Source organism: Pseudochaenichthys georgianus, chromosome 14, assembly GCF_902827115.2.
Source record: "Pseudochaenichthys georgianus chromosome 14, fPseGeo1.2, whole genome shotgun sequence".
In the NCBI taxonomy this organism is placed as follows: domain Eukaryota; kingdom Metazoa; phylum Chordata; class Actinopteri; order Perciformes; family Channichthyidae; genus Pseudochaenichthys; species Pseudochaenichthys georgianus.
In genome coordinates, this window is record NC_047516.1 from 3,388,897 (window position 1) to 3,413,537 (window position 24,641).

A 24,641-nucleotide genomic window follows, 5' to 3' on the forward strand; every position below is an offset into this window, starting at 1 on the left:
TGTGAGTTCTGATGAAACAGACACACCGGACCAATCTGAGGAAACGTTCACCCTCACATCAGCTGAGAGTACATCAGCTGAGGCATACAGTGAAGGCACCACATATAGTTCGGAGCCATATGACGAGTTAACGCACAGACTGATACTCCTGATGCTTGTAAAGTTGTTAATGTGTACCACAAACAAGACCAGGAAATGGCTGCCGAGAGCAGATTTAATCAGAATTATCAAGAATCTGACGGATAAGATGCTGGCGGAGATCAGATGTGCCGACGTCGTCATCGGCCCAGACCCTAAGACTGTTCATAAGATCGGCAAGGCTCTGTTTGGAAACCTGTGTCGGCTTTTTGGCTCAGCAGAGGCGCTTCAGGAAGTCCTGGAGTCACAGGATCCCGCTGACAACGCTCTGATTATCCGGGCGTTGAAGACTTGTCTGACCGTGCCTGCTCCGAAGAAGAACGTCTTCGTGAGGTTCTTCTCCTCTGTGGGCTGCTTCGGTCTGAACCCCCTGTAGGCGATCCCATCACAGTGAGAACATCTAGGGCAGGGGTGACACTTTTATTATTATTATTTATAGAAAGTAGGTGTATTGTAGGTAAATTATGTTGAAAACGCTTTGAGAAACAGCCATCACATCTCTCCGTAGGGTTTCATTTATTTGAGTGCAAAGTGTTGGCAACTCATCCCTCGGATTGATTATAATGAGGGGAAATATGAAGGGCATATTTCAAGCTTACTATGCAAATAAGTTATTGGTCGTTTCTTTATTAATTAAGATTTATTTATTTTTTTACTTGAATTGAATGTATGTATTAAAAAAGTGGGTTTATTAACACGTGAATCCTATGTGTGTAATATATGTTTACATGTATATTTAAGAAGTACAATGTAAGACAAGCACACGTTTCATTCGGGGCCATTTTACATTATACTTTTAGAAGTTGCGGAGGGTCAATTCAAAATTGACAACGGGCCACGGTTTGGGACACCACTGATCTGGGGCCTGCAGATGTTCCCAATGTTTTTTAAGAGTTTTTGGAGTTGAGCCAGGGGAGGGGGGCCGGATTCGAACCGGGTTATTGTTGGTTATTTCAGCTAGAAAGAAAAGCCGTGAACAATAATTCACTGCAGAAGGAAATTAGCTTTAAGCTGTAATCGGCTTCTTTATGAGGTTGTTTAACGCAATGCCTTGTTTGATAATTACTAATAACTCTACGAAATATATTTAGTCGATATTATCCAGTAAGCTATGATTTAATAAGTGTTAATGTGTTAAACTGTTGTGTGTTATGTCTCTTTGCAATGTAATGTTTACTTATACTTATGAAAATAAAAAAGGTCATACTCTAATAATACAATTTTTGTTCCTGTTTATCTGATCTGTGTCTGGTGGGAACACCTCATATTCTTAATCAATAATAAAGTATTTATAGATTCCTTTAGTGGTACCCAAAGACATAATATGTCAGCTTTATTTATATATTTATTCAGTCTAATTTAGGTAAAAACAAACATCTTTCTTAGATGCAACAGCGCTACCCGGTGGTGACACGAAGACATCACACTGAAGACACGATTGAAATGTTTTTTTTAATCAAGAAAAGGTATTGTACCAGCTCGAATGAATGAGCAAGACACCACAAACTGATACAGAAACAATCACAGCATATCTTTAATTTGAATGAACATTGAATATAAAGCCGGACCCATTCAGTCAAAGAAAATAACTTAAAACCTCCACCATCGAAATTCATCCCGTGAACAAGCGTGAAGGGGACAGACGGCAAACACACACACCATTGTTCAAACAAGTCGGGATGGCACAGAATCCTAAGTGGTGCAGAAAGACATCCAGGCCGGCTCAAACATCCACAGGAGGCAGAAAGGCTAAGGAGACATTCGTCGCCTGTCCGAAAACTCCAGACACTGATCGAAGAGTCTCCTGCTGTCACAACTAAACGCTCTCCAGCTGTGTTGACGTCACTGACCAACGCCACTCCAGAAAATGAAAAAGTGCAAATAAATGGAAATATACAAATAGAGTTTCTCCTCTTGTCACAGGTTTTCTAATAAATAAAAAGTATTTATGACAGCAGAATAAAAAAGGACTCGGTAAGCCTCTAGGCATGTTGATAGAATCACTGTTTAAAACCCTTCTGGAGTTCAGGATGCATTTTGGTCTTTAAAGTCAGAAATAATTTAGAAGTCATTGAAAAAAATCTATTTTTCAAAACTTAATGTGATCAAGAGGAATGAGGCCAACATCTAAAATGAATGGCCGATTTGTTTTTTATGTAATCACGTGTAAAGGCCGGGCCACACGAGGACAATAACGGTCGTATCCGCTACAGTTCACTATCATATAGACCAGGGGCCCCGCAAGAGCTTGCAAAGAATATAATATGTTTATTATACGGTTACATGCCACTTTACAGAAGCAGGTTGCCCATAAACTACATGTCCCACAATGCATCTCGTTTTGTGACATGTGCACTGAAGAGACTTGCAATTATTTGCCCTGGACTTCTGCTTTCAGACGTAGTTAATTACTAAGTTATTATCCTATCCGATAATAATCAAATTCAGAGGCAATCATGTAATATAATACATTATATATATATTATATTTGTATATTTATATAGTTACAACCGGCCCTTTGAATGTTAATGTGGCCCGTGATGAAGTTGAGTTCGACACCCCTGATATAGACGGTTCGGCCACACGAGGCCGACATGGAAACGCAGAAAACGATAACGGGTCCCAAGGTGGGTAGATCTGCATCGGAACGCTCTGGGGGGCCAAACGGCTCCGTTTCTACGCCTACACGATCATTTCCTGATAACGTTGAAGCAATAGCCCCGCCTCTCCCGCTCAGAGATCAGCTGCTGGGCTGTCAGAAGAGGGGGAGGAAAAGAGAGGTCAGAGGTCTTCTGTTATTTATTGAGCTTTAAAATATTTCCTGTCTTGGAACAGTCTGCAATTGAATTGGAAATTGAGCAATCTGGTGCCACGACATGTTTTTAAAGCTGGGTTGGATGCTACTCAATCGGAAGCTGTTGGTACCTGCTCATGTGGATAGTTATGGAGTAATCCCTGTAATGATGCTGTAAAATGTCCTTTTGTTGTTGTTTATGTTTTTATGTTTCATGTGGAACTTCTTGCGCAGGTCTCCCTTGAAAAAGAGATCAATGATCTCAACGGGATACACCTGGATAAATAAAGGTTTGAGATGAGATGAAAACAAATTGATAACAACTCCATTTATTATTACATAGAGTCGTTATCAATTTGTTTTAAAGCTCAATAAATAACAAAGAAGACCTCTGACCGGCACTTTTCTAATTTTGTCCGGAAGATTTAAACTTTAACGGACATGTTGACCGGCGGAAAATAATCAATATCTGAAACTCTGCCGCACGGTCCCCTCGTCGATTGGAAGAGGCGGAGAGGTGGGTGTTTTTCATCTGCTGGTGGACTACCGGAGAGATTTACAGCAGAGAATAAACAGAAGGGCAACCATGGCAACCATGCGGGAAGTCTTCTTCGCTGCTTTTGTGGCAGACTACAGCGCCACTTACAGGCCCGGCATATGTACTACAGCGTCTCCAGCGCTTTCGAGCGGTCTCGTGTGAACGGACACGTTTCTGGTGCTTGTTGCGTGCGGACCAGTCTATGGTGTGGACGGAAGACTTTTTGGATAACGATTGCGGTCCTTTCGCGTTCTCGTCCTCGTGCCGCTCCAGAGATTGCTGTTGTTGTTTGACATCAGACAGAGAAAAACGGCTATAGCCAGGAAAAATAAATAAAGACACATTTAAAGTCACGAGCAGATTTATGAAGAATGTCGGAAGAGAAAGTGTAGATAGTGAGTCAAAGGAAAGTAAAAGCATTACATAATCAACAAAAAGTACAATATACTGAAAAGTCCACTGGCTCCAACATCTGATTGGCTCTTTATCAATCTCAAGACATTTCGACACTTATTGGATCGAACTAGACAAAAAACGATACGTTTTCTCATAATTTAGCGACTAACCAAAGTTAAGTTCTGATTTTTCCTCTTAAATGTAGGATTTGATCTCGGAAAATAACCTTTTTTTTCATGTCTATTAACAATTTTGAAGTGACCTGAATATCACCCTTCTCCCCCCTTCTACGTATTATAAAAAATACATTAAAATACCGTTAAAAAAGAACTTCTCCCATTGGATAACACGCTTTAAAGCCACAGAAAATAAATCCCACCGGCAACCTGAAACAGAGCATAACCAACAGTTGCCAAAATAAAAACAAAAGTACTTAAATATGACTTTAAAAAGTTCAGTAGTGCTGGTTGAGTGAAAGAAAAAGCTGCACTCCTGTACTGCGCAAGTCAAACAAATGTGTATTAGTTTTGGATCCACATAAAGAATAACAAATACACGTTGTTTAAATGCATTTGGTTTGTTTCAAGTAGTTGAAGTTTCTTTGAGAACGTGATTCACAAATATCTTATCAATCCCGAATGATGAGGCTTTTCAGCCAAGAGGTTCGGCTTGAAACTAAATGTGGAACGGAATGGAAATGGAATGAAATTAGCTTCCAATACAGCAGAAGAATGCGAGAGTACTTCTCGAACTGAGCAACACAAATTAATTTGGTTGTGAAATAATAATAAGTGGTCTTTTGAGGCTTTGGTTCAGGTTTTCAGATTGTTTCAAGTAAAACCTTCGATGCTCCTTAAAAGTATACTGTGTAACATTTCATTATTAAAAAGTCTAAAACGATTTGATCTATTATCGTTTCGTTGTGTTCCTACATTATCCCACATGTTTACCACACAGCCAGCGTTCTCCGACATGAACCTTCTCCCGGTTTAAATCCACACACATCTTTACTGGTTTCCAGATGTAATAGTTGAGTCATCGTACATCTGGATGTGAAGCTACCACAGAAACAAGCCGAGTTAGCCTTCAGCCGTCCATGTCTAGTGGAGATCTTTAGGGCAGTCCCGAATACAATTCTCCGGGCTCCGGATATTCGGTATTAACCAGCAGCGGATATTCGACACGCGCTTCAACGCGTGTATTTCGGTTTATTCAAGGCATTCATTTTGTTATTCTACAGTATTGTTGTTTTATAGTTATTTGTTAATGTAACCCAATTTGTGTTCTTTGAAATTGAAGAGGATATCGCATTGTGTTTGTTACTTTCGTTGCAGTTGTATATGTCTTAAGTGTAATTTGGCTTGGCTTCCTATTTTGTATAGACATACTTTTATTTTGAAGGAGAGTTAGCGCTGTTGACAGGAAGTTGTTGTTGCTATGGAAACAACGTGACGGAGATTAATGGAGAAAAAGTAATATCAACATTATAAAGACGGAGAAAGTAAACGATAACGTTTATGGTTACGTGTTAGCACCCCCCGAAGAGGCACAAGCTCTTACGTTGATATTGGGGATTTCAATAAATTCAATTTGGCGCAGCGAATATCCGAATAACGAAATTGAAAACCGAATAGTAGGCCAACGACCGAATATTCGGGTACAGCCCTACTGATTTTAGTGACGCAGCGGCTCCGCGGAACTCAGCCTGAGCACACATATAGCCTGGCTGTGAGTGTGTGTGTGCTCAGGCTGAGTCTCGCAGACCTCACGCAGCAACCAGGAAACAACACCAGTAAGCCAGCTCACACTGTCCGCTCCTCACAGCAGCGAGCCGTGCAACGTCCCGCCAACACGGCACCCAGACCCCACGGCACCCAGACCCCACGGCACCCAGACCCCACGGCACCCAGACCCCACGCAGCATTCTCATCCGTTTGTCATTACTGGTGTCATTTCCTGGTTGCTAACAAACGCCATTGTAACACACTGATGTTCCGCTGTAACGGTGGTGGACTCATCAGAACAGAGTGGGCGAGCTGACCAATCAGAGCACAGTGGGCTCACAGGGAGGGGGGGGGGGGCAGGAGCTCCAACAAGCCGTGTCGGACAGAGAGTGAATACACATGCTATACAGAGATGCTGTGAGAAACCAATGTGAGTCTGGAACATTGAACAATGTAAATCTATTCTAGCAGACCTCAACAATGGAATTATGATCAGTAGAAATGGCCATGGCACGCTTTCCATGCACATACCATGTTCCCATTTTAATTTCACATTATTTTTCCTCCACAAACAAAAAACAAAAAGTCCTGTTTTTTTTAAGAACGGCTTCCTCTCACCTTTTCCACAGTGTTAAACTAAAAAACCAAAAACCTAGTCTTCCATATTTCAATCTTCTCCAACTCTTAGCTGCCTGGGGAGTGCCGAAGGAGGATGAGAGCGATACATCACACTCCTTAAAAACAGAACCAGTGCGAATAAATTAAACACATTGCAAAAACAGAACATAAGATTTGGATGCGCGTTTGATGGGCAGATGAGTAGTGTCGTACTGTAGTGTACAGTGTGGTCAACCTGCAGGTGCTGCCGTGCTCACACTTCTGCCCGACACAGTCTAAACAGAGCCAGTCCCACTTCCTGTCACTTAAAACGGCAGCGTCTTCAGCTGCTCGAAGGTGATGAAGAACTGAGAGAGAAGTGAGTTAAGGAACGTTTCAGGACTCCTAATCACAACAGTGAAATAAGCTCTGAAATATGAGCAACCTCGACTAATGCTAATAACTCTGGACTAAAAAGATAATGAGCAACTATTTTGAAATATTTGTTAAGTCTTTCAAAAAAGGGAGAATCATTTTTTCCCGCCTTTTTAAGTGAATATCTGTTGGACTGACAAAACAACTTTTCAACATTTGTTTTTATCTATGCTTATATTGATTTTTTATGTACTTGAGTAAGGGCATTCTTGTAAAAAAGAGATGGCTATCAGCAGGCACGTGCACACAGACATCAAAGTGGGCTTGAGCACCTGCCCTTTTTGTTCCTCCAGAGAAAGTGCCCTTCCCCCCCCCCTTTTCTTTTTTCTTAAATGAATATATATCTACCGCTGTTTGGGCACAGTTTCCCTTTCCAAAAATATATTGATTGAATACAAAATAAAAATATCAGGTTAGGAGATTAAACGGCGAAGTTCCGATGCTCTCTCTACCCTCCACAAAATGTCTGTGCCCGTCCCCGGCTATCAACACCTTTTAAATATTTCAGACCCTATATTTCATTTATTTTTATGGAATTGGACATTGTAAAACAAAGTTCCCCGTATTTCTTCGCCACTTAACTTTTGGGATTAAACCTCTACCGTCTCCAAAATTATATCCCAGAAATCCTTTCCGTGTTTCCCCTGCTCTGATTAAACTTGTTTTAAGGATACGATGATGTTCCAGGGCCCGAGCCGCAGCCAGTTGGGCCAGAAGCCCTTATAGAGGGCGAAGAAGCCCTCGTTCTTCCACGTCAGCATCAGTCCGTCCAGAGTGCCTTTGTACATCGGGGCTCCCGACGAAACTCGCTGGTTCATCATTCGGGTCCGAACCACGTCCACGGGGTTGGAGGCCAGCGCCCCCGCCAGGCCACACGTGAAACTCGCACTGTACACACAACCAGAAATTACACAAGGTTAAAGAGGACCAACGGAGGAGTTTCATAAAACAGGGTCTATGCAGGAATCCTGAAGTCAGATGTAAGACCTTTCGAGACCCTTTTTAAGACCCTTTCCATACATTTTAAGACCTCATCGCCACTTGGAGTTTTAACCGGTTACCTTGGCGACACACTTTACCTCACATTGACTATACACAGTATTGATTGTCCTTCCTCCTTATCTTCCAACCATTTGGACGCAGACTTGCATTTCCCCATAACGATGTTGCTTAGCAACCGGCGTAATTGGACCTTCGCACGCTATCAAGCAGTGAGCGCGCGATGTCCTGTTCAGATGACGTCAAACCCAACGGGATGCCATCAATAAACTCCACAGAATCACACTACACACCTACGCCATGACTACATTCAGGCACACTGTAGAACACAACCTCTCTGGACCATTCATAGACTTATTGAAAACAAGCTACAAAATGTCAACTTTTAATACTTTTTAAGACCCCGCAGATACCCTGTAAAAATAAAATCTATTCTGCCTAAAAAGTACTGAGAAAACGAGTGGCAATTAGGTTTATATCAGGGGGGTCCAAACTTCTTTCACCGAGGGCCACATACAGAAAAACATACAAAGGGCTGGGCCGCTCACGAGAGGTATAGTGTCTCATAAGTTCAGTTATAAGTCAAAATCAATCAAATCCCGTGAAACAGAAGCTTCAGATTGATTATAATAAGGAGAAATAGGAAGGGTGTATTTCAAGCTTGTTATTGGGCTTTTTTCCTTATCAACTAAGATATGTTAGAAAATGTTTCCAACTTTAATTCACTGGATTTATTTGAAAAGTGGTCTTATGGCCCATTTCCACTACAGCACGGAGCGCGGTTTAAGCGTGCCGGGCCCGGCCCATTTTTGGTTGCGTTTCCACTTGGGGTAGTTCTGGCTAGCGGGTATTTTTTCACAGTTTTCTGGCTCTCCAAAATCCAGGTTCTTCGCGGGCCAACCACCGGGCAGAGTATGCTAAACTAGAGAGAGAATCGCTGGCAACTACAACAAAATGAACATATTTGACCGTGATTTAATTGTAACACACGTTTCAAAATGATGCCGAAGTAACAACATACTGATACCGGTTAGTAACAACCATGAATTAATGCTTTGACAAGTCTGCAGACAGACGGCAGAGAAACACCTTTTAAAATGCATGTTTTCTGAATGGAGATCGGCTAAGCTAACGTAGTATATGCTCCGACCGTCCACACTCACAACAACGGCCTACAGACATGAATAAACCAGCGACTGTATTCTCCATGACACAGACAGTCTGTGGTTTGTACTTGTTTAACTTCTGTCTAGTTTCTGAACAGATATGAGGAGCTGTGAGCTCTGAGGGCTAACAGCTAACGGCTGTGTTGTTTTTCTGGGGCTCTCATTGAAGATGACGTCACGGCTCCGCCTACACTGCGTTACTATAGTTACTGCCCCAGTTCCTAAGCTGTAATGGAAACGCAGCATAAAGTGAGCCTAACGAGGCCTAGCCGTACTAAGCCGAGCGAGGCCCTGCAGTGGAAATGCGCCATTATTAAACTCATGAATACTACTGTGTAATATATGTTTACATTTATATTTAAGAAGTACAATATAAGACGAGCAGAAGTTTCATTTATGGGCCATATTCCATTTTTTTAATTAGCTGAGGGCCGATTCAAAATGGAGTTTGGACACCCCTGGTCTATATGATACGGCTTATTATTGCAATATCTGTGTGATTATAAAGGGTCGCCATCCCCGAGCTGTTAAACAATTAATAAACGTACATAAAGTGTGTCAGAATGGTGTCTCCCATGGCGCCAGACTTGAGGAGGTGCTTCTTCGTGATGTCGTAGACAGGAAGCTCCACCCCGACTACGATGGCCGCTCGCTGCGCCGTGGGGATGACACCCTGAGGGGGAGGAGAGGCGACACAGGAAATAAATGTTACTGTCACACAATTAAACAACATATAAGATCATTTTGGAGAATTCAATTTGTATAAGATAAGATAAGAAGTACAATTTGGGAAATGTTTGCGTTGCAGCAGCATACAAAGACATGGCATTGAACATTAGAGACATTAAAAGACTAGAAATAAACAATCCAAAATGTAAACGTCTCGAATATAAATAAAATAGCATTAAAAAAGTAGAAAAATATTTGGAAATACAAATTTACAGTAAGAAAATATAAGCAGGATATTATATTTACATTAATTGTGCAAAAATAGGATTATTAAATATTAGATTGAATATAAAAGTAAAATGTACAGTGTGATTTAAGTCCCGTTATCAAGATGTTAAAATGTACCTAAAGTATGGGTATTTCTTACAATAGAAATAACAGATTTGTTGGCTACTGGGGGGGCAATGAAAACACGTTGTGAACATTACCATATATATTTTTTAATTAATTTCTCGCAAAGAATGAATGGGGCGTTATCTTGGAAAACAGAAGGCCTGCATCAATTAGTCATAGAAAATCTCCTATTGGTTTTTTTCCATGTAAAATATTAGAAAAAGCGTTTTCAGCATCAGAAATGTGGCGATTTTTCGGCTGCATCCCACAACACAGTACCCTCTACTCCTTCACACTCACTCTCTCACACACACACACACACACTCACTCTCCACAGGCCTCTGGTGCCCTCTGCCTGGTAGATGTTCATGAAGTTGGACATCATGCTGCCCTGGAGCAGACTGCCCTGCGCCTGCATCCTGATCTGGAACAAAAACAGACACACAAATATGTTTACACCATCACTTTCAACCCAGCACTTCCCTCAGTGGTTTACGGAGTATGACGGTAGATAGCAGTAGGGAGGAAGCCATTGGATTATTTTAATTAATTGAAATATTTTAGACATTAAGTACCGTACTTTTCGGACTATAAGCCCCGACTTTTCCCCCCCATTTGTTGTGTACAGCTAACGGCCACTAGGGAACCTCCTAAATCTATGGATTTTACAGGTAAAATTAACCACCTTTAACTCTACGGGCTCTAGGACCGGTCCGCGCCCGCCACCTTTAAGCGGCGGGCTCCAGCAGGAAAAGCTGGAGGCAGGAAAAGAGTGAGACAGGTAGCGCGCCAAAGTCAAAGTGGAACCGAGAGACAGAACGAGAGCAAGACAGACGGACAATGTAGCTGCTGCGGCTTATATGCAGGTGCGCTTTATAGTCCGAAAAGTACGGTAGATGAAAAAACCTTCTTGGTGATTTACTAATCATTTTTACAGAACTTTGCTTTAAATCTTACAAGAGTTTAGGTTTCGTTTCAACATCGATGGGACACAAATGAAGTGGTGGTTATATTTATTTTTATCCACGAATATGGTGAAATACTCTTTATTTGTGTAAAAGGATATCATAAAGTTCAGGCAGCAGTTGACATTCAAAATAAAAAAATATAATGGAGTACATTTAATAACTCTGCATCATGGTGCAGTTAATTCGGCAACTTTCTGATCTGTTTTTTGCAATGAAATCAATCAATTTGAGTGATATTTAGTTCATACCGCTGCAGTAAAGTAATCATACAAACAATAAGGCAAACCGTTGAACATTCACTTTGCTTTTTGGAGTGAACACAGCAACAAACGTGTCCAGAAAATGTTATTAATCACCTTGAGGACGTCAGTGGGGTTTGCCAGAGACGAGGACAGCACTCCGGACACGACGCCACAGAAAACGTTGATGATCATCGTCTCATCTGGCAGGACAGAGACAAGAAATGATATTCATTTACACAGAAACCCAAATATCTGAGCGGACGCTGCCCAGTTTTTGTGGCGTTAGATCCCAACACGGCAAACCTAAACCTGCATCAAAACAAACACTTAAACCAGCGAGGAAGAGGGGGAAGGTAAACATGAAGCGGAAACAAAAAAAGGGCGTTGTTTTTTAACAAGACACACACATTAAAAAGGTGAAGTAATGTAAAACACTCGACTTCCCAATCCCCCTTAAATCAACCCTAATGTTCACATAACATTAAGATTCATTATTGTTCAGTGAAAGCACATTTTGCTCGGGTTCATTGGTGCAGATATTTGAAAAAGCTGAGCAGCAGGACAAATGTATAACGCCACTAAAATCAATACTTTGATTAAACTGCATGCGAAAGACTATAATGACACCAGCCGTATGTTAAAGGTCACCTATCATGCTATTTTTAGGCAATAGCACAGGTCTCAGATATATCAAAATATATAAAATTAAGTTTGCTCAAAATACCAAACAGATCATTCTAGCCATGCCTCATATCCCTCTATTTCACTTCCTGTTTCAAAAGTGCTGATTTTGGGTATAAAGCTTTAAAAACATAATAAAGGAGGGGTCTGAGCTCATGCGGGGCCCGGCAGCTACCGTCTAAACTAAATGCTGCCGTGATGAAACGCCATATCATGGATTATCAAGGATCTGAAACAGTCTGGAGCTCAAAGGCTTTCTCTCTTGCCGGTTACACCACAAGGTGAGTTCCTTTCTACTTCCTGCTTCTTCACACACATGCTCTCCAGTACAGGTTAGCTCTGAGTGTTAGCGATGCTAACGTAAACACCGACCATATTACGTCCAAAACAGTCGGGCATTGTTTCTGATAGCAACTTTCTGATTGGGCCGTGGGTCCACATTTCAGATGTTACGTCATATCGGACGCAAATCTGGATCAGCTCCGTTGTTCCCCGTTTTTAGAGATTTGGGTACGGAGGAAAAGAGAGAGGGTTTATTTTCTGACGCTGCGTGAGTTCCCCGACACACCGGGGACACGTGTTGCAGGGTTTCCGTTAGCCGGTAATTACCGGTTTTTAGCTGGTCAAATTTATAAAAAACCGGTAAATTCAAAACCTGACGGTCAAAATGTCTGGTAATAATTAGGGAGGCTCCGATCGATCGGCCGCCGGTCATTATCGGCCGATATTCCCTCTTAATAGTTTGATCGGTGCTCTCTATAAAGGCCGATCAGGAGAGCTGGATCTGATCGATATGGACATAAACGCGAGTGAAGTGTAACCGGAGCGAGAGAGAGATCAGATCAGCTGCTGAGTCTGACCGAGACACGCAGCTCTGCATGATCACCTGAAGCCCCGCCCTCTGTTTAGCGAGCTGCAGGAGCTGCATGAGAAACTGACGGGCTGTCAGGAGAGAGAGGGAGGGAGGGAGAGAGAGAGAGGGAGGGAAAGAGAGGATCCGTTTCTCCTGTGTTATTATTCAAAGTTGATGTAAACTTCTGAATAATGTACGTTATCTACTACAAGTAGTTTGTTTGAATGTAATAATGATGTTGTTTGTTGTTTGTGGAATCATTTATTGAAAAATGAATCAGAATTTTTCGATCTGTTACGATTATAAACTGAAGCAATATAAAAATGAGCCCCGTGAACTGAGTTTTAAACTGAAGCATATCTGCTCATAGTCCGGTAATTACCTGCTAACGGAAACTCTGCGACACAACTATTATTATTATTGAAATATGACCGGTAAGTTTCAAATTAGTCCGGTAAAATAAATTCTGCCCGGACATTTGACCGGCGAGAAAAAATCCTAGCGGAAACCCTGACATGTTGATGTATAAAAGACATTTAAAAATGCATTTGGCATGATAGGTCCCCTTTTGTCTGTGTTGTTTCGTCTGTCCACCATGCACAGCGACCTTGGGTCCCGTGAAAGGCGCTTTATAAAGGAGTATAAAGGAGTGGTTATTATTTTATTCTCCTACCTTGATCTACTCTATTATTAATTGTATCTGTCTGATGTAATCCAATTGGTCATAAATATTGAAAGGAGCAGAGGGCCAAGTGGAAGGAAGAGGGGTGGGGGGGTTGGGATAGAGACTGTGAAAAGAGGAGTCGTATAAAGAAGGAACGAGTCAATGTGAAATGTCAAATAAAGAAAGCAGACGGAGGTCATATAGGAAGAGACGGAGCCGAGTCCCCGACTTCCTGTCAGTCTCAATGGCGCCGGACAATCTTTGATAAATGTCTCTGCAGAGAGGATGAGGTCAGAGCAACTCAACTGAGCCTGTTATTGTTTACAATGTGTCCTTCTCGTGCACGCGGTGACGGTTGTTATGGGACAAGTAAGTCAGGCTTCCCGCAGGTTTCACCAACTCAAATGTAAGACTTTTTAAGACCACTTTGAATAGAATTTAAGACCTATTTCACGGCAAGAAAGCATGAAGGAAAATTGCTATGAAAGAAGAACTACGTCCCATAATGACTTACAAAGTAACTGTATTCACGTTCCACATGAGAACGATGACGGCACACAGAAGTGTGTTAGCGTGTTAGACAAAAACCAGAAAAAAAGAACTGCCTAACTGTGTGTGTGTGTGTGTGTGTGTGTGTGTGTGTGTCTCTGTGTGTGTGTGTGTGTGTGTGTGTGTGTGTGTGTGTGTGTGTGACGAGAGCGATCTTCTGGGGGGAACTGAAAGGCTGTTACCGTACTGGTTACTTTGCAGCCCGGACATTTCCCCCGAAACACATTTAGACGTGATCGAAACACAGAAGTACCTTTCAAATCCCATCATTTTTAAGATCTCCTAAATCACCAAAGACCCCGCGGGAACCCTGGTAAGTGCGTGGTTTACGGCACTTAAGAAACTGACAATTCTTATACTTTTGTATTCTTCAGATTTATTGGACAATTTTGCAAATGTCTGCACAATGCTACAACTTCTAAAAACGGCACAGCTATCCTATTTTCTATTTAGTTTTTGTATATTTAAATGTCTTGAGTTTATTAATGCAAGTAAATGGCAGTAAATCTAATTCTGCGGATTATGAAGCTGTTATTCGAGGAAACCCAAAACTCCACAGTAAAGATTCTCATATATAGGGCTGTAACTATTTTTATCCCTCAAGTGAAGTATATTTCATTTGTACAAGTCCATATCTTCCACATGTTCCCTTTCCTGTAACCACATTTTAAATCATGTGTAGTGTAAATAAAGTTAAATCACATCGAGTATATTTTGACCTACATCAAAAAAGGTAGTGCCACAGACGATGCTCCGTACAGCTTTGGAGCTGGAAAACACAATTTAAAAACGTTTTTTATATCCTATAATTTATTTAATATACAATAACAGTTCAACAGTGACTGATTTAAAGCTTCAAGCTGAACAGTTTTTTTTTTGAATTTTAAATGTAATATTGAATTGTGTGCTGTATATGAGATGGATGTTGGACAGGAGGGGGGGGAAGCACTTACAGCTGCTGTACACCCCCCCCCCCCCCACTTCTCTTTCTGTCTCCACCATTCCCTCTCCATCACTCCCCTCCTTACTGGAAGCTCTTTGTCTCTTATTTAGCTTGCAAATGAGTGCTGGCAGGTTAACACACCCAGTCTGTGCACAGCGCTTCAACACAGGTCGTCACGACGCATAAAACCCTTTGTTTTTAGTGGATGAGTAGCGTACAGCTTTAAGGCACATGCAGTATTACTGCTGCGGGGGACATGACGCATTTTGAAAGCTGACCCTAAAGTTAATAGGATTTTTGATTATAAAACAATAAGCTCGGTGGAAAACCAAAGTGTATGTTACAGATTTTCTTTATAAATGAACCAGACAATTTGGAACATATCTGCAAAATCAGGGTCTAAGCAGGAGTCCTGAAGTCACATGGAAGACCTTTTAAGACGCTTTCCATACATTTGAAGACCTCATCACCACTTGGAGTTTTAACCGGTTACCTTGGCGACACACTTTACCTCACATTGACTATATACAGTATTGATTGTCCTTCCTCCTTATCTTCCAACCATTTGCGGTATTTTTGGAACTTTAAGTATTTTTGGAACTTTAAGTATTTTTGGATATTTAAGTATTTTTGGAACTTTAAGTATTTTTGGATTTTACGGTATTTTTGGATCTTTAAGTATATTTGGAACTTTAAGTATTTTTGGAATTTACGGTATTTTTGGAACTTTAAGTATTTTTGGATCCTTAAGTATTTTTGGAACTTTAACTTAACTTTTTAACTTTCCATACATGTTAAGACCTCATCGCCACTTGGAGTTCTAACCGGTTACCTTGGCGACACACTTTACCTCACATTGACTATATACAGTATTGATTGTCCTTCCTCCTTATCTTCCAACCATTTGCGGTATTTTTGGAACTTTAAGTATTTTTGGAACTTTAAGTATTTTTGGATATTTAAGTATTTTTGGAACTTTAAGTATTTTTGGATTTTACGGTATTTTTGGATCTTTAAGTATATTTGGAACTTTAAGTATTTTTGGAATTTACGGTATTTTTGGAACTTTAAGTATTTTTGGATCCTTAAGTATTTTTGGAACTTTAACTTAACTTTTTAACTTTCCATACATGTTAAGACCTCATCGCCACTTGGAGTTCTAACCGGTTACCTTGGCGACACACTTTACCTCACATTGACTATATACAGTATTGATTGTCCTTCCTCCTTATCTTCCAACCGTTTGGACGCAGACTTGCATTTCCCCAAAACGATGTTGCTTAGCAACCGGCGTAAACGGACCTTCGCGCTATCAAGCAGTGAGCGTGCGATGTCCTGTTCAGATGACGTCAAACCCAACGGGATGCCATCAATAAACTCCACAGAACCACACTGCACACCTACGCCATGACTACATTCAGGCAGACTGTGGAACACAACCTCTCTGGACCATTTAGATACTTATTGAAAACAAGATACAGAATGTAATACCTTGGAAAATGCCCTTTAATACTTTTTAAGACCCTGCGGCCGGACACCCTGGAGATGCTTCAACTTCTACAACGGCACGCTTTACCACTTTCAATTAAGATGTTCTGCACACATGATTACACGTATTTCTTATGTATTTGGGATGTTAAGAGCATTCCATGGAATATAACAAAAAGAGTTTCTGAAGTGAATTACATACCCCACCTTTAAAGATAATACAAAAATATACATTGAAATGTTTTAGCCTTATGATAAACGATTGGAAGAGAGTTTTGTAAGAAGAGGCAGTGAACCCTCACCTTCAGGATGAGTGACAAACAGCCTCTTCAGAGAGTTGTAGGTCCCGATCTTGATCGTCCCGTAAGAGGCTTGTCTCAACAGAGCTGGAGAAATCCTGCAAAGATGAGGGGAAACATGTTCATTTCTCTTTACCCTGGAGGCCAACTAACGACCAGTTCAGAAGAACAGGCAGTGCTTCTCATTTACCCCCCCCCCCACACACACACACCACAACACAGACTATAACACCCCCTGCTGTTAAATCCCAACCAACTATGTGCAATGTATATATAGATGCCGTTAATGACTGTGCAATATATACCTGGCTGCTAAATCCTAAGAACTGTTACAGGATGTGTATTTTGTAAATTTGTATTATATCAACTTTCTTTTTTACTTTAATACTTTTTAATGCATGTAACATTAAGCTGCTGTCTGTGGCTCTTTTTCTGCTGTAACAACGTACATGTCCCCTCTGTGGGACTAAGAAAAGTGTTCTGATTCTGATAACAGTGTTCATGTGACTTAGGATGCAAATCAAATACATTTCAGTCGTATTGAGTAGAGTGAAATCAAGGGAGGGATGTAATATTAGCACTTGAATCATTCCCCACATCTTTTAAAGTCAAAGCGAAGCTCCCGCTTTCAAAATTAAATATGCATTTCCTCTTTCAAAGCCGTATCACAGTTCAGCCACAAAGCGTAACGGCTCTGCGCACAAAGCCTTTTCCTGCACATCTGTTTCCATCGGTATGGCGTGTAGCAATAACAAGTAACCAGATTGACTTTACAGCACATTGAGCTCAACTGAAAGGAGTCGCTCCCCGGGAACAGCAAGACATCGTGGTATTAAGAGTCTGCCGAAATCCTGATGTCTTTGCTAAGAATTCGCCCTTAAACCCATTTCATGAGTTTCGTTTAGCCGATGAGGAGCCGTCTGCTAAAGTGGCACAGAGCCGATGTGCGGGGAGGATCCATGTTGGGCTGACAGAACCCCCGTAATGCAGTTAATGCTTTATCACTACCGAGGTAGGGGTGGGTACCGAGCCCCGGGGCTGAATTATTAAAGACCGTGGTACCGCTAAGCTCCGACGTTATCGGTCTTTTTATCGGTACTGGAGACATCTAAAACATATATGTCATATGTATTATTGCCACACACACACACACACACACACACACACACACACACACACACACACACACACACACACACACACACACACACACACCACACACACACACACACACACACACACACACACACACACACACACACACACACACACACACACACACACACACACACACACACACACACACACACACACACACACACACACACACACACACACACACACACACACACACACACACACACACACACACACACACACACACACACACACACACACACACACACACACACACACACACACACACACACACAAACTCTCTCTTTCGTCTCCACGTCAGGTGCTAGCAGCGACACACGGAGCTAACTACATTATACAAACATGGGTTAATGATTAGAGGAAACTGAGTTATTTAGTTTGTTAAAGTTTCAGCTATTCTGTCATCACATTATTTAATACGATTTGTTAAAACATTGTTGTTTCTTTTGATGTGAAATATTATGTATTTAATTTAAATAAAAGCAATGTTAGTTTTGTTCACAATTAGTTTACCTTTTTTTTCTCTCCAAAAGAACCGATACGAGTACCGTTAAAGGACCGGACCGATAAGCGGCATCGATAAAAGTAGTAGTACCGTTAAAACCTTAACGGTACCCATCCCTATACCTAGGTTTGTTTAATACCTCTCTACATCAACACAACAATATTAAACTTGCATAAAAATACTTTCCCATACATTTCTTATACATCTTACCTATAACTAGGTATTTGGAGTAGAGCTAATGAATTCATCTCCACCTGTGTGTGACTTATATTCAGTATTTTTATATTGTCAGGGCAGTACAAAAAAAAGGGGATTATGGGTAACGGAGAAGATGTTTCCCTAATTAAGGCAGCAGAGCATCTCCATAGTAACATTGTCAAACAGTCTTGCTTTCGACCATAACATCCTATTTCCCGCTGACCGTGCCTCACTGAGCAGGATGGCCAAACTGGGTGTCAACAAAGAGCCTACAAAACATGAACGTGATGAAGGCGTCCTTCTTACCCGGAGTAGAGCGCTTTTAGGCCTTCCTCTTTGCCGATCTTGAAGAGGGCGTGGCACATGCCTCTGTAGCGAATCTCTGTGTACTGAGACTGACCCTGGACCTGTAGCCGGGTCTTAGTCAGGTCAATGGGAAACGTCCCTGAGGATTACAAATATTAGGACGAATTAATATAGAAAAAGCTTTATAGAAATACTTAAACGTGACTTATTATGCAAAATCCTCTTCTTCATGTCTCTTCTACATCAACATGTGTCCCCTCTTCTTCATGTCTCTTCTACATCAACATGTGTCCCTCTTCTTCATGTCTCTTCTACATCAACATGTGTCCCCTCTTCTTCGTGTCTCTTCTACATCAACATGTGTCCCCTCTTCTCCGTGTCTCTTCTACATCAGCATGTGTCCCCTCTTCTCCATGTCTCTTCTACATCAACATGTGTCCCCTCTTCTCCGTGTCTCTTCTACATCAACATGTGTCCCCTCTTCTCCATTTCTCTTCTACATCAACATGTGTCCCCTCTTCTCCATGTCTCTTCTACATCAACATGTGTCCCCTCTTCTCCGTGTCTCTTCTACATCAACATGTGTCCCCTCTTCTCCATTTCTCTTCTCCATCAACATGTGTCCCCTCTTCTCCATTTCTCTTCTACATCAACATGTGTCCCCTCTTCTCCATGTCTCTTCTACATCAACATGTGTCCCCTCTTCTCCATTTCTCTTCTACATCAACATGTGTCCCCTCTTCTCCATGTCTCTTCTACATCAACATGTGTCCCCTCTTCTCCGTGTCTCTTCTACATCAACATGTGTCCCCTCTTCTTCATGTCTCTTCTACATCAACATGTGTCCCCTCTTCTTCATGTCTCTTCTACATCAACATGTGTCCCCTCTTCTTCATGTCTCTTCTACATCAACATGTGTCCCCTCTTCTTCATGTCTCCTCTACATCAACATGTGTCCCCTCTTCTTCATGTCTCCTCTACATCAACATGTGTCCTTTCTTCTTCACGTCTCTTCTACATCGACATGTGTCCCCTCTTCTTCATGTCTCTTCTACATCGACATGTGTCCCCTCTTCTTCATGTCTCTTCAACATCGACATGTGTCCCCTCTTCTTCATGTCTCCTCTACATCAACATGTGTCCCCTCTTCTCCATGTCTCTTCTACATCAACATGTGTCCCCTCTTCTCCATGTCTCTTCTACATCAACATGTGTCCCCTCTGTGGAAAGAGACTCTGAAAGTTTCAGGAACAAAGATTTTCTCTCTTTTTGATCCATTTCTATAAAAACCTGTCTGAAAATGAGCTGATCAGATTTTGGCCACTTTATGATGTCATAACGATGTTTTGGCTTGTGTAACCATTAGCCAATCAGCAACCAAGGTAACCCCCCCCCCCCCCCCCTTGATATGTTTCTGGCTCCCTTTTTGCCACCAGCGCTAACATCGCTCACCTTTATGTTGATGCAGGGTTTTCCTATGGCTGCAAATACAAGTGATTTAAATGGCTATTTGCATAGAACACGAACTGCCATGGCCTTCAGTTGCAAAGGAGCACTCACCAATAAGGAGAACATGCTTGTAAGAATGCACAGCAGTAGAGGAAAAACACACTCCAGCACAAGCAGGCTTTCTTTCATTGTACAAGTATAATGACATTCAATTATTCTATTCTCTCTTTACGCAGCTTTAAAAAACAAAAACATCGCTGTGCACTTCATGTCTCAGGGGTAAACATTAAGGGTACAAGTCCACTGGCCCTCCAGGCTGGTGGACTCGTATTATCGCTGGCCCCACCATTGTAACCACTGGCCCGGAGCATTCGTCCAAAAAAAATCGACTAATAATGAAGAAAATTAACACATTTGTTGCAATAGTAATTTATGCACTAACTACATTACTACTTGTACTACAACATTTGAATCATCAGTTCTTCCTCATTTTCCTCAATTGCTCATATTTGGTTTATTAAAATAATGATATTGTGGTCATTGTTAAAAAATGTCTGCTATTATTATGAGTATTATTATTTGTATAATGCGCTTTCTGCCTTCCTGTCATCAGGAGTTAGACATGTAATGGCTATAGATTAGATCCTTCATTATCCTAAACTGCTGGGACATTTCCCTCTAGCCAATACCTTTATATTGTCTACTCTTCACTTACTTGTCAGCATAGGTCGGCATTGATGTACAGAGCCGACAGAAGACCTTGTTTATACTGGCATCATATTGAGAGGTGCAGTGACGCGTCCTGAAACCAGGAAGTAAGCTGCTGGTTCCCTCCACAGAAAGCAGTGGGATTTCTCCACAGGGTTTTGGAAAATAGCTGGAAATCAGGTCTGTGGAAAAAAACCTGTTTGATAAATGCACGTTTTGTTCAGCCGGATAATCTCCAGATGTCTACCCTACTTTTTATAATCATAAATCTAATCGATAGATTATAAAAGGGTTTTAGGATGCGTCACTGCACGCCAACTCCATTGATCAAGCTGGCGGTTCGCTTTTCACCCAACAACGACAACCGACTCACGAAACGCTATGTTGTAGCGTTAATAAGCGAAACAATTTAACAACATTGCTAGTCCAAATACCAATACCACAGGACACATATTTTTTTTTTTAAACCAATATTTTTAGCGGCCCGAGCGGGCAAGTGGAAAGTACGTTATGCTGGCCGGGGTGTCTAAATAGTGCTTCCGGGCCAGCGGGCCATTTATAATGTCGAGCTCTGCCGTCTTTTTGAAGTGTGCCACATTATTTACTTGCTGCATGAATATGCTTTGGGAACTTAAGACTGCCTTTGTTGTTTATTGCATTTACATTTATTCACACTGCCTGTATTTATATTCACACTACTTATATTTGTCTATAATTGGCTTCATATTTTCTATTGATATTTTGCTGTAGCTAGCTTGTTTTGTACCCGTTTTTGCATCTTGTTGTTAGTAACATTCATTTGTTTAATGTTTTGCACCAGGGAATCACAAATACTGTGTTCAAGAGCTGCCCAACACTTTCATTTTAACACTTCAATTGTGATTCACTTCTATACATTTCATGATTTATGCAATACTTGCTTTGACATTTATTGTTATGGACTTGTACACCAAAGCAAATTCCTTGTTTGTGATAAAGTACCTTAGTACATGATGTCAATCTAGACCATCCTAATAATAAAAGTTAGCGCTGAGCTTCAGTCTGCAATGTTCAAAACAACAGATAAAGCCAGAAGTCTAGGTGTAGTCATGGACTCTGACCTGAGTTTCAACAGTCACATTAAAACAGTTACTAAATCAGCCTGCTATCACCTAAAGAACATATCTAGGATTGAAAGACTAATGTCACAGCAGGATCTGGAAACACGTGTCCATGCTTTTATCTTCAGTAGACTGGACTACTGCAATGGTGTCTTCACAGGTCTCACTAAAACATCTATTAGGAAGCTGCAGCTGATTCAGAACGCTGCTGCTCGAGTCCTCACTGACACTAAGAAAGTGGATCACATCACTCCTGTTCTGAAGTCTTTACACTGGCTTCCTGTGTGTCAAAGAATATATTTCTAAATACTGCTGCTGGTTTATAAAGCACTGAATGGTTTAGGCCCAAAATACATTTCTGACCTCCTGCTAAATGATGAACCATCCAGATCTCTCAGGTCTTCAGGGACTGGTCAGCTCTCTGTCCCCAGAGTCAGAACTAAACATGGAGAAGCAGCGTTCAGTTATTATGCTCCAAACATCTGGAACAAACTCCCAGAAACCTGCAGGTCCGCTGCAACTCTGACTACTTTTAAATCCAGCAAGAAGACTTTTCTTTTTGTCGCTGCTTTTAATTGAACTGTTCATATCTTAAACTGCACTGTAACTTTTATCCATGTATTTTTATTCATGTTATTCATGTAATGTTTATTTTATTATCTTTGCTTTTTAAATGCCATTTTATTAATGTCTTTCATTTTTGTAAAGCACTTTGAATTGCCTTGTGTTGAAAGGGGCTATATAAATAAACTTGCCTTGCCTAAAGCCAAACCAGTTCGTACACATTTTTAAAGTGTGTTTCTCCTATGCCTGCAAATAAACATAAATGCAAGGACTATTTGCATAGCACATGCACTGCCATGGAAAACAAACGTTTAAACCAGCATAACAGAGGACGGTGAGTATCTGCATGTTGTGGTGCATCACCATCACGTAGCCTACCGAATTCTGCGACAATCGAGGCCATTCCTCCGTAGATGAACGGTTTCCAGTTCAGGTTGGACATCTCTGCAGATTCAGCTTCTGCCTCCACCTGCTGCAGACTCGCTAAAAACAAGAGCAGGAGGCCCACAAAGAGGTCAACACAGTGCTGCAACTTCAGACAATACAACATGGCGATACACGATGAGTTCTAATAATGCTACAGATGAACGAGGCTCCTCAGCATCAGCATCCCCACCGTACTGCGCCGGAAAGAGATACCCGCTGAGCCCAACACCGGGGAGAGAGCGGTCATATTTGTTGTGCGGGTTGCTATTGGCCGCTAGAGCTGTCAATCAAGAATAACGTGATCCGATTGGCTGGTGCGCCGGGGGAGGGCAGGGATTGGTCTGTGACAGCAACAGTGTCACGATAATTACATTTAGTTGTATATTGTTATTTTGGGCTGACTTCAAACCACATTTTAACTAAGAACTAAAACAATATAGTACCACCATTAAAACAAATTATGAATAAAATGTCAATCGAAACTGACAAATTGTGCATTTAACAAATATGTATTCTGAAATATGTGTGAATCGTTGATGTCCTGTTTTTTCACGCTTACCCTGTTGCTGCTTTGTACAACTGAATTTCCCCTCGGGCATTAATAAAGGTTCATCTTATCTTATCTTAAATATGAAAATGTATTTTCTCTTTTTTATTTACTTATGCAATTGTTTCATTGCTTTATATATCTACTATGAACTTATTTTATACAAATAATAGGATGTTCATATATCTTGAATACAAAAAGTAAAACATATATATATATATATATATAAATATATATATAAATATTCTGTACATATGATCAAGACAGACCCTACCTTATTGTTAATATCTAAAACACTATTTTCAGTAATGATTTAAACATTGAATACAATTAAAATAAGGTCTAAATGGCAAGATGTTTTTATTAACCCTAAATAAGTAGGAAACCAGGGACAAATGTGTTTTCTAATTTGCTTTTTGTGTGGAGGATAGAACACATCAATTTAAGTAATGATTAAAAATGTAAAAAATGAAAATAGTGTCGTAACAACTGTTTCTGACGGTTAGTTTGAAACTGTCTCCGGCTGTCTCTCGGCTAACACTTGTGGAGATTAACAGCCAGCTTGATAGCGAGTTAGCAACTAGTTACCGTTGAATAAAGCGAACATGTCACGTACCTGGAGTGTAGATAAAATCCGCAAAGGGCTATTCCACTTGGTTTCCCATGACTAAAGAGGCCTACGTATACGTGGCTTGACTTTTACAAGCAGAACACTTATCGTCTGCTGTTAGCTTTTCATTTTCAGCTAATGTCAAATCAAGCTTCTTCTTCTACGGTGTTCATTTGCGATTGGCAAACTAGCATAGAGGTGAATTACTGCCACCTACTGGGCTGAGTGAGTAGTGTGGATAATTCTGTAGTGGGAAAACCATTTGTTTTGCTGGTTTTTTAGGAATAATTTCAAATCTAAAAAACTAGTTTGTATTTTGCAAGACATTTTGAATACACTTGTTGCTACCTCATGCGCTGTGAGGAGACACAGTTTGTTAGTTTCTAGCGGTAATGGGTTTGTTAATGTTTTGTCCCTATGTAATTTTACCAAAGATGAAAGTAAATAGAATCTTTCTATAACATGAAAAACATCTTAATCCTATCTTCTGTAAATATATAGTTAAACATTAGATGTTGTAAAAACGACACAGAG

At 40.9% G+C, this 24,641-nt stretch overlaps 1 protein-coding gene across 2 annotated transcripts; it reads right to left on the minus strand.

Annotated features, from left to right (window-relative positions):
- Positions 1–1,571: 1,571 nt before the first annotated feature.
- Positions 1,572–24,263, minus strand: slc25a14 (solute carrier family 25 member 14). 2 transcript variants are annotated; one of them, XM_034099414.2, is made up of 9 exons: positions 24,114–24,263; positions 22,903–23,007; positions 18,704–18,842; positions 16,540–16,634; positions 11,174–11,259; positions 10,178–10,273; positions 9,336–9,460; positions 7,297–7,510; positions 1,572–6,555 (listed from the first exon to the last, which is right to left on the minus strand). In XM_034099414.2, exons 2-9 carry the CDS (start codon positions 22,964–22,966, stop codon positions 6,514–6,516), a joined length of 861 nt encoding a protein of 286 aa, XP_033955305.1. In that variant the 5' UTR covers positions 22,967–23,007; positions 24,114–24,263; the 3' UTR covers positions 1,572–6,513. The 2 variants fall into 2 exon arrangements, with proteins under 2 accessions (XP_033955305.1, XP_033955304.1); XM_034099413.2 differs by lacking the exon at positions 24,114–24,263 and having other exon boundaries at positions 22,903–23,135.
- Between the last annotated feature and the right edge of the window lie 378 nt (positions 24,264–24,641).

Bases quoted from the DNA above. Each gene is read 5' to 3' on its own strand.
- slc25a14 (XM_034099413.2), bottom strand. From the start codon at position 23,074: ATGTTGTATTGTCTGAAGTTGCAGCACTGTGTTGACCTCTTTGTGGGC. The intron at 18,843-22,902 runs GTAGGCTACGTG...TGTAATCCTCAG, and splicing joins CTCGATTGTCGCAGAATTCG to GGACGTTTCCCATTGACCTG. The intron at 6,556-7,296 runs GTATCCTTAAAA...CTTCTCTCTCAG, and splicing joins TCGGGCCCTGGAACATCATC to TTCTTCATCACCTTCGAGCA.